General features: G+C 35.1%; 2 protein-coding genes across 2 annotated transcripts in view; one reads left to right on the forward strand and one right to left on the reverse strand.

Annotated features, from left to right (window-relative positions):
• The window catches only part of LOC107582280 (neurobeachin-like), a 288,543-nt gene extending 284,397 nt beyond the window's left edge, over positions 1–4,146 (forward strand). Inside the window, exons 54-57 of the mRNA XM_016268046.1 lie at positions 1,445–1,546; positions 1,639–1,835; positions 2,751–2,902; positions 3,013–4,146. Coding sequence (XP_016123532.1) covers positions 1,445–1,546; positions 1,639–1,835; positions 2,751–2,902; positions 3,013–3,103 — 542 coding nt within the window. The 3' untranslated portion in view covers positions 3,104–4,146. The remainder of the gene's footprint in view (positions 1–1,444; positions 1,547–1,638; positions 1,836–2,750; positions 2,903–3,012) is intronic.
• A 2,634-nt stretch (positions 4,147–6,780) lies between these two features.
• Positions 6,781–10,770, reverse strand: part of LOC107582281 (serine/threonine-protein kinase DCLK1-like) — a 32,227-nt gene continuing 28,237 nt past the window's right edge. Inside the window, exons 13-18 of the mRNA XM_016268048.1 lie at positions 10,415–10,548; positions 10,201–10,278; positions 9,860–9,956; positions 9,693–9,773; positions 9,486–9,599; positions 6,781–7,874 (exon numbers count right to left, since the gene is read on the reverse strand). Of these exons, the coding sequence (XP_016123534.1) occupies positions 7,668–7,874; positions 9,486–9,599; positions 9,693–9,773; positions 9,860–9,956; positions 10,201–10,278; positions 10,415–10,548 (711 nt within the window). The 3' untranslated portion in view covers positions 6,781–7,667. The remainder of the gene's footprint in view (positions 7,875–9,485; positions 9,600–9,692; positions 9,774–9,859; positions 9,957–10,200; positions 10,279–10,414; positions 10,549–10,770) is intronic.

The following is a 10,770-nucleotide window of genomic DNA, read 5'->3' on the forward strand; positions in this document are numbered from 1 at the left end:
AATAATTACTGCTTTGCTTCTTCACTGCACAAATCAAGCTAATTACAGCACAGGCCCTGTTTTCCTTACGCCTGAATTGCTTCTCTAACTTACTGCAGTGTGTACAAATATACAAGTCTTCAAGCGTGAGAGACCCAGGAGGTCGAGCGAGTTTAATGATTCTACCTGTTATTTCTCAAATGAACTGCTTTGGAAATTGCAGCAGTGGACCTTATAATAAGCAAAGTGTAGATGTGATAGGGATGGGGATGTATTCCACAATGTTCAAATCACATCTCGGCTGTTGTGTTTGTAAGAGGCAGGTTTTAAATGAGTTTTCTACTTTTTCCAAAACGAGCCCTTTCATGGCAGTTCACTGATCCGTCCAGCTGGTGCTGATGAGGTACCACAGGTGTCTTTAAATGAGCTCATATCACCTCTTCCCTCCCTCTCATCCATCATGTGACAGTGTATGGGGTTCAGAGGCTGTTGGGCCGCTGTCGGTGATCATTTAGAGGCAGATGTTCTTGAGGGCTTTATTGTGGTTTCCTCACATCGGTTATATTGTGTTTGTGTAGTATTCTTACTGCATTATCTTCCATGCAGAATCAGATTAATTGGTTTTAGTCATGTGCACTGCAAGATTCTGCTCAAACAAAACAAGCTGCTTTTATAGGCTAGCAGTTTAATAAATAATTATTTATGTACAGCAGGATCCAAAAGTCAAAGACCACTAGTGAGAGTTTATATTTCTCCCATTTATATTTTTCATTTATTTTTTTATCAATTAATATATCATTTACTTTTGTGATTGCTTTATTATTATTTTTATTATTGTTATTATTTTGTATTTTAAAATCCTAAGTCTAAGACCACTTATGAGAATGCTTCTGTTTCTGTTTATTAATCTATTTTTATGAAAGTATTTATAATTTATTATTATCTTATAATCCTATTTTAGAATTTTGCTTCTTATTAATTTATTTATAATGCTATATTTTTTTATTTTTGTGTTTATTTTATTTCTGTTAATATATTTATAATTTGGTTTATTTTTTGTTATTATTATTATTATTATTAAGATTTTAGTTATTTTTAAAGTTTTTAATTTATTTGATTAATTATTTATAATTTATTATTATTGTAATTTTATTTATAATAGTCAAAATCCTAAAACACCACTAGTGAGAATACATCTATTTTTCTATTTATATTTTTCATTTTATTTATGTTTATGTTTTTGCGTGTGTGTGTGTTTAATGTATTATTTTAATTGTTTTTGTTTGTTTGTTTTTTTATTATATCTTTCAAAATCCTGAAATTGCATGTTTATTTTTACTTTTAAATGCACTTTTAAAGCCTGTGATCTTAGGTCATGCTGTTATGCTACAGTTTGCTGATGTTGTTATATTTCTGTTTCCTGCTGGGTAATATGTGTGTTTGTGCTTCCTGTGCTCATTTGCAGGTGATTACCCAGCTCCTCGTGCGGTTCTGACCGGTCATGACTATGAGGTGGTGTGTGTGTCAGTGTGTGCTGAGCTGGGAATTGTAATCAGTGGAGCAAAAGGTAAGTGAGAGAGGAGCATTGTGGGATATGAAGTGAAGAGGCAGTGTGTGATTCCACAAGAGCGTCATTTATCAGACATGTCTGTTTGTCAGAGGGGCCATGTCTGGTCCACACCATCACTGGGGATCTTCTGAGGGCGCTGGAGGGCTCTGACAGCTGTGTGCTTCCCCGCCTGATCTCAGTGTCCAGTGAAGGTCACTGCATCATCTACTATGACAGGGGTCAGTTCTGCAACTTCAGCATCAACGGCAAGCTGCTGGCCCAGATGGAGATCAACGACTCCACGCGTGTATGTTCTCAACTCTTTACTTGGTCACACACATACTGGTCTGTTAGATTAGATTCTATAGCAATGCTCAGTTTTCTAATAATGCTCTATGGCTGCAATTGCAAAACTGTTTGTTGAATAAAAAGATGAATTCTTAAATAAAATTCTAGTACATTTTTCACTTTTCAACATTATAAATTAATTTAAATGCATAATGTATTGGTAAAATAAATGAGTAGTCTTGTAGTTTGATATAGATTATTATTATTACTACTACTACTAGTATTACTTTTATTATTATTGGTATTATTATTTAATATATGAATATATCTCTTATTTTTTATTAATTGTTTTAAACATTAAATTATTTATATGAATGTGTTTTTATATTTTTATATAATATTATAATATTTTATAATAATAATAGCATAGTAATAATCGGGAAGCACATACACATTTTGTAATATATTTTATAATACAGTGTAAAAAATAATATTTTGTAATATAATATAAAATTATAATTTTATTTAATACATTAAATAATTAATAACAAGAGTTATATTTCAAATTTTAAAAAACATTGTGGTTGGTAAGATTTTGTAATTTTTTTTAAGTTTCTTATGTTTGTCAAGGCTGCATTCATTTGATCAAAAAATACAGTAAAATCAGTAGTATTGTGAAATAGTATTATCAGTGTTGAAAACAGTTTTTTTGTGGAACTTGATTCTTTTTTCAGTATTTTTGCTGAATAGAAAGTTCCAAAAAATAGCATTTATTTGAAATACAAATCTTTTCTAATATTATAAATGTCTTTTTGCTGTAATTATTAATTGGTTTAATGTGTCCTTGATGAATAAATGTATTACTTTCTTTCAAAAAAAATTTAAATAAATAAATAATTCATTTTTCCTTCCACAATTCCTTCTCTTTTGTCAGGCCATCCTCTTGAGCAGTGATGGGCAAAATCTAGTGACTGGAGGAGATAACGGGGTGGTGGAGGTCTGGCAGGCCTGTGACTTCAAGCAACTGTATGTCTACCCTGGCTGTGACGCCGGCATCCGAGCCATGGACCTGTCACATGATCAGAGGTCAAACTTTATAAACCTTATACAAAGTTTATACTTACACCACACAGAGACAAACTATACAAACAAATCCTAAACTGGTTTAAACCTGACTCTGTTTTCAATGTTTCCAGGACTCTGATCACAGGCATGGCGTCTGGCAGCATCGTGGCTTTTAACCTTGATTTTAATCGCTGGCACTTTGAGCATCAGAACAGGTACTGAGAGCGATCAGCCAGTGACGGCCAGCTGCAGCCTCGAACGGTTACGTGCCAATACGGGAGGTGATGTAACAAATAACATATGGAATATGGATCAAGAAATGACACAATGCTAGTTGGAGAAATCACAGCAGTTTAAGTGTGGTAACCTACACTGAGATTCAGCTGCTTATACGTGTCTCAAAAAATGCACAGGAGCAGTTGACAGATGACAATTTCAAAATGAATGGAGAGAGCACAGATGGAGGCCAGTTTTTCATCACAAATTATTTTATCTAATTGTCATCAGAACCAACAATAGTCTTGTCAAAAACAGCCTTTTTACTCGTAGTCCCGTCATTTGAACTGTAATCGTGACACTTTGCATAGAGAACCAATAACAATATTTTTATGAGGTTTATTTTCTACTGGCTTGCAGCATATTTCACTTTCTCTAGGTTTTTTTTCTTTCGGCCCTTGGGAAAGAAAAGCTACCTGAACAATAAATAAGTAAAAGTCCTCCCTCTGCTGCTGAGCTCATGAATGTAAATGCTATACAACTTCTTTTAAACTTGTCTGTGAGGCTGCTTTCTGACTTATGTCCTGTTTATGCGTTTGACATCATCAAATGCTTTTTGATATGATTACAAAGAGAGAGAAAAAAGAAATGCTCTTTTGTTTAATGTGACGTCCTGTAATGTTTGTTCACTCATCCTCCTCACGTGAGGATGAATGGTTTGTCTGTTGTGGATGTATTTCATTTCAGATGTGTGATGTATGCACCATTAAAGACAAGCACCAAATGAGGGTTGGCGCTGATGCTGCATCTGGGCAAATATTGTAATTCTTGTGCAGTTTTATCATTTAAAGTCATACATGGCTTTACACAAACGCTGAGGTTTTTAGACTGGTATTTGCACCTGTAACTGGTTTTTATTTTGAATATTTTCTCATTTGCATACACCAAGCTTTGTACATCTCAAAAACTATTTTGAGTTTTCACATGGTCAGAATATTAGGATGAAGGGTGTGCGATAAATATTATTTGTTATATTCCTTTACTGTCTTAAATTGGCACCTTTCAGAATTGCACTTGTAAACAGAAAATAACATTGTAAAATCACTGCTGTAAGCAATACATTATGTATGATGTATGTGCATCTTTGATTCTCTTACATAATGTAAATCAAATCTATAACTCAGAGTTTATGAATCAAAAAATCTACACTATTTTTAATTGTTTTTGTGCAAATATGTGAAATATTCTGCTGTACGAAGCAAAACATTTTTTTTTTTGCCAATCCACACAAGAAATATGGTGCCATACTTAACATTTTATTTACAAGAATAGATTTAGATTTGATATACTGAGCATTGGTTATTTGTAAAACCTTAAAAATGAGTTTACCTTAGTGTCATATGTTAAAATGCCTCAGATTTCAAATTTGATTATTGAAATCAAATTTGATTTGATTATGAGAATAGTTTCCATCAGGAACATTGACATTGCAAGTGAAGGTGCCTGCTAATTCAGCAGATATGCTTAAGTTGGTTACGTTTTAGTTAAAACTGTTCAGTATGTCCTAGTGAATCATTGTGATGAGAGAAATGTATTTGCCTACTTTTTATTTATAATAAAAAATATCAAATGTACGGCATTGAGTACTGTTCCCTTGCATCAGTGGATACAAACACACATCATGTGCATTTGAGAACAGCAATACTTTCCGTCATTTAATCCGCTTGATTAGGACTTCCTTTACATTCATGTGCCTCATAAGTTTTTTGGACAGTCACGGAAACACCGCACCTTGCCGTTTCAGCATTTGAGGGGAAAATATCAAATGGTGACAGAAACAGGGAAACATGCATAACAATGAAAATCTCCTATACTAAATATCATTCTCAGTAAATTGAAACTGACCTTAAAAAATAAAAACACGGGTTTCTGCTTGTGGAATCATTTATTCACAGGTTTGGCTTGTTGCTGAATGCACCACTGTTCAATGCTACTTGGAAGCAAAGACTCTTCCACCAGTAAGAAAGTCAAGCCTAAATGACATTTGATGGGAAAGACAATAGACAAGCGATGGATATACATCTATACAAATATACAAGATGTAATCTATGCTTGTGCACTGAATTTTGCATATGAGCTAGAATATTTCCTATATTATAATGAATTGCTCTACATCCTGTTGATCATGGATTGGGTTCTAGTCTAATTTTGACGAGCAAACACAGAAGATACATTTTTAATTAAAAAGCAACTACATGCTCATACTTTAAAGAACTACTCTTTTCGCCTTTGTGCTTTTCACCCCTTCATAGTGTCACCTGAAGCCTTTCATGCTGGAGGCTTCAATAAGCTGTATAACAATGTTAAATACTGAGAAGCACAAACAGTCTTCACTGAAACTAGTTGCTTGTACTGTAGATGGGGTCAACATGTCTTGATGGTAAAATGATTATCACTCACACTCAGATCACATGCAAGACAAACACACTCGGCCCTTTACAGTAAGTGTGCAAACTCCACAAAACACCACATAAAGGAATGAAAATGTACTGTATAAATAGATAAGACATTTGGAGTCCAGACATGGCCGAGCAACAGAAACTTAATAGCTAAGTTTTGTGTATATAATGCAGCTATAACTGCTATGCTGGGTCCCACTTTATTTTAGGGTATCTTTAACGTCATCCATCTTTAAGTACTTCTAGCTGAAAAATTATTGTTTGGAACAATGTACTTGTGTTCATGTTCTATTGCAAAACACTTGCTGCTATTATGAATAAACTGCTTTAAAAAAAAGTACTTATGTTAATTCGTTAAAATAATAAAACCTACAATCCCTGACTCGAACCCACGACCTTCGGGTTACAGAATTGCCATTCAGCCATGGCTGCCCCCAGAATAAAACTCAGAATTTAGATATAAATGTGCAATTCTGAGAAAAAAACAAGAATTGTGCAATTCCAAGCTTATCTCACAATTCTGATTTTGTTTTCCCCATTTCCAAGTTTACATTTCTCAATTCTGCATTTATCTCACAATTCTAACTTTTCCCCCACAATTCTGAGTATATATCTTACAATTCCATCTTTTATTTCCTCAGAATTTCGAGAAAAAAGTCAGAAATGTGAGATGAAAAGTCACAATTACCTTTTTTTTTTTTTACTATAATTATTATTTTTTAAAATCCATATCTATGGTGGAAACGAGCATCATTCTGTTGTCATATTTGGCCATCGTGTGACAAAAACAACACCATACATTCAAATTAAAATTGACAAAAAAAAAAAATTCTAAAATCTGTCTAAAATATTACATTCCACTTAAAAAAGACAAATATGTAAAATTTTAGTCCAAATGTACTCTTTAAAATCAGTAGTGGACATTTAGTGTGTATTACGGTGGCCGAGAGAGCTCAACGCGCTGCAACTTAAGAAAACACATGCAAATTGAAAAAACACCAGCAAATTAAGAAAACATCTTCATCAGTTTGACAACACACGCGCTGCAAATCCTCACAACACATGCAAATGAAGAAACGCTGCAAATCCTCACAACACATGCAAATGAAGAAACGCTGCAATCAAACTGATGAAGATGTTTTCTTAATTTGCTGGTGTTTTTTCAATTTGCATGTGTTTTCTTAAGTTGCAGCGCGTTGAGCTCTCTCGGCCACCGTAGTGTATACTTTTTAAATTAAAACTCTTAATCGTACATACTGTTCTGAAAATTAACACAGGAATTCAAATTCTAGGAAGTAGCTGTACGATCTTCATGACAAATAGTAGTTGACAGAACTGAATTTACAGCTGAAGAGATTATTATAGCAGCAGCAAGAACTGACAAGTTTCTAATCATCGAACGTCATACGTGTTAAATAAACACCCATTACTTGGATTGCATTAAGTTCAAACAAGCATTTCTACAGCCACATACATCAAAAAGAGCTTCAACTAGTCAGGCATTTTACACATTTTAGAAAGAACATTCTAATGTCTAACCAACAGACAGAAAACATGTTTCTCAAAGAAAATAAGGCTGAAATACGCAAATATAAGTTATCCGTTTGAAATAAATGTTCAAACCTAAAATATTTAAAATATATAAAGTTCATACAAAAGGTAAAAAACTCACGTAAAAGATTTTGTCGCTGAAAGAAAAGATGTTAAGACATTGCAGGTTTATTATGAGTATTAAACACACGATCATGTGTGTGTGATAACTAGAAACAGAGCGGGAGGTTTGGCTGCAATACTTTCTATCAAGAGTAGGATGGTCTACAAACAAAACCTCATATAGCACCAAACGGTAGTTATGAAGAGAAAACTCTTAAACAATGACAAGGGCTTCTCAATTCGGATGAAAAACTGTTAAGAGAGTGAGATTATTTTTACACCTGTTCAGGTGTGCTACCCTCACAGAATTTGAACAGAGAAAACCAGCCCATCCAGTCCTAGTTAACCACATCTGCTCCACCACGTAACAAACATTCATTTTCAAAAACTGTCATCTTTTGCTATTCACAAGGCGATTTACCTTTTCTTTCTAGATCATTTTCCATTGATTCCTTTGCTTAAAATGGTGATGTGGGTGAGCGGACCGTTTCGGCCGAGCTGGGGGAAATATCCTCTGACTCGGAGGTGAACTCTGCTGGAGAGAGGGTCGGGCCGGTGGTGCGGCTGGAGGGGAAGGTGCTCTGGGTGCTGCGGGGAGCAGCCGCTTTCACATCCTGGTGGCGTCTTCGTCTGAAAACCTGCCTCTCCTTATCAAGAGGGGTGGTCTGAGGAACACGAGAGCATGGGACAGTGAATGACTGCTCAGGAATGCACTAAACAATAACACAGAGCAAAGAAAGGGAAAAGTGAAGCACTGACAATCAGAATTTAGCAAAGCACCACCAGAAAGCAAAAGCTACGCAGAGACGAACTGAGAAGCATTAATGGCAAAAAGCAACGCATCACCCCACTTTATAACTCGAGGCACAGAGTGTGAAAGGAAAGGGACTATGGAGACTGCCAGCACGTTGCCATGGAAACACTGTCGGTTTGGGCCGCTCTGTGGGCATACCTTATCCAATACATCCCTGGGTGCGGGTAGCAGTCCAAAGACCCTGAACGCTTGATGGTAAACCCCTCGTCCGGCTGAGCAGAGAGAAATGAGTGGAACTCAATACATCAGATTTTTACTTTCACCGTGCAAAACAGCACAAGCTTTGAGCCGTGAGGAGCTGTTCAATAATGGCGTTATATTTAGAGGTAGTTCTACAAAACAAGAGCAGTGAGTAAACCAAGCCCTTATAATGGTCCAATAGTTCTACATATAGAAACACTCAGTGTGGGAAATAAAAACAACTATGTTTGAAGCTAATGAAACAGTAATCATGCAAAGCAATGTGCAAATAAAGCAAAACATAAATACGTATATATGGGGTCAGTAAGTGATGCTGAAAATTCAGCTTTGCCATCATAGGAATAAATTACATTCTAAAATATATAAAAATAGAATACAGTTAATTACATTTTAATAATATTTCTCAATATTACTGTTTTTACTGTATTTTTGATCAAATAAATGCAGCCTTGGTAAGCATGAGTATCAAAAAGTAGAAATATTTTGAAAGAAAATGTTTTGTTTAAAGTTTGTTTACATATGGATGTAGTGTGTGTAATGTTATGTAATTGCCCTACATAAAAAAAGCATGTATGAAAATATAAAAAATAGGAATCTTCAGTGTCTAATTGGATACAGTCCCTGACAACAGTGCTGACAGTCATTATATAAGCAGAGTACAGAATCAGAGGAAGAGATGTCACAGCCATAAGGAAGCAGTAGGATGGAATCTGCCAGGAGAGAAGAGGAATGAGAGAAGAAGAGCTGATGGATGAGTCAGCGAAGAGCTATGAGATAAGAGTACAACCTCCAGAATTATTTAATACCTCTAACTATATTTAAGTAGATTTTATTATAGCAGATCCAACTGCAGTGTACTGCAGACCCTTTTAAGGGTTTGTTCCAAAAGACTTGAGGGCTATTCAAACTCAAAACAATGTGATTGCATGTCAATTTTTCATATCAAAACTATTCAAAACGCAAATGTCACTCTCAAAGAAAAGTACATATGCCTGAACAAGAGGGAAAAAACTGTGCAGTTATTCACATGCTTTGATGCCAGGTACAGGCATCATGAAATATTATTAGATATGATATCACTTTTTGAAGTAGCAAAATTAAAACTGGACACCTTAAAGCTGCTTATGAAGTGATCCTTAGTGCACTAATATTTGATTTTTGTATATTGGCTTTAATTAATGTGGGTAATGTTAATTGACAAAAAAATATATATATATATATATACACATTTAAACATAAGAGCTAAATAGGCGACGCTTACTGCTATGACAGTGACTCCTGCTGTGGTGTTGTTGGGTTTGGGGCCCATGTTGAAATGTTTCTTAATCTTGCCGGCCACAGACAACTGGTGCTGATTCTCACACATCCTGTCATCCTGAGAAAGAGTAGAAACAGTACCTCCACATATCAGTTTCCTACTAGTAGTCTGAGAATAGCACATACACTTAAAAAACAGATAAAGTCTTACATTGACCCAGGGATGGTCTAACACCTGGAGAGCTGTGTATCTCTGTTCGACCTCCACCTCTAGCATGCAGGTAATAAGTGCCTGTAGAGAAAGGAAGTAAAAAAGAAAGAGAATGAGGTTTATTTTTCTTTCCGGAACTTTCAAACTTTAGTTTTTGGTATACCGACCTTTGCAGAGTCAGATACATTGTCCCAGTATGGAAGAGGGAAATCCAGCTGTCCCATCATAATCTGGTCAAAAAGAGCCTCCTGATCATCTGTGCTCCTAAAAGAACAGATATGCAAAATCTTTTTGAATTTTCATGAATATTTATTGCGTTATTACATTTAGGAGTGAAGGTATGACTTCTATCCTCTGCAGATGTGCAGGTCAAAACAGAATGACAGAATACGGCCACTAGAGGGAGCGACACATGTATAAAATGAGCGCTGTAAAGTTATCTAAATTGAACTCGTATTGACCCCATAATAAAAGTTGCATGCTTAACTTACAACAATGCTGTGCTTACCCACGGAAAGGAGGGAAGCCGCAAAGCAATATGTATGTTATGATTCCGGCCGCCCAGATATCAACTTTCAATCCATACCTATAACATGAAGAGAAAAACACAACATGATAGCACTCTTTAAGTTTCAGACCAGTGAATCCAGCCCCTGATCTTTAAAAGCTTTGGTTATGCTCTGTTATAATAACATTGCCATGCTAATGAAGATATGACTTACCCCGTCTCTGCGACAATCTCTGGAGCTACATAGGTCGGGGTGCCACATATAGTGTAAAGCGGACCGTCCACAACTGTTGCCAAGCCGAAATCCCCCAGTTTCAGGGATTTGCTTCCATCCTGGTGCTCATAGACCTGAAACACATATAAATACACTCCAATCTGCATCCAAATACTTACTATTTAGGTTCAGAAAGCAGATCCTAAACAGATTTATTTTTTTTTGGTAAATAAAATTCGAATTAAAATGAAATATTAAATATAATTTAAAACTAACATATATGCTGTATATACTATATATATATATATATATATATATATATATATATATATATATATATACATATATAACAAAAC

This window comes from Sinocyclocheilus grahami, unplaced genomic scaffold, assembly GCF_001515645.1.
Source record: "Sinocyclocheilus grahami isolate Dianchi unplaced genomic scaffold, SAMN03320097.WGS_v1.1 scaffold42.1, whole genome shotgun sequence".
NCBI lineage: Eukaryota > Metazoa > Chordata > Actinopteri > Cypriniformes > Cyprinidae > Sinocyclocheilus > Sinocyclocheilus grahami.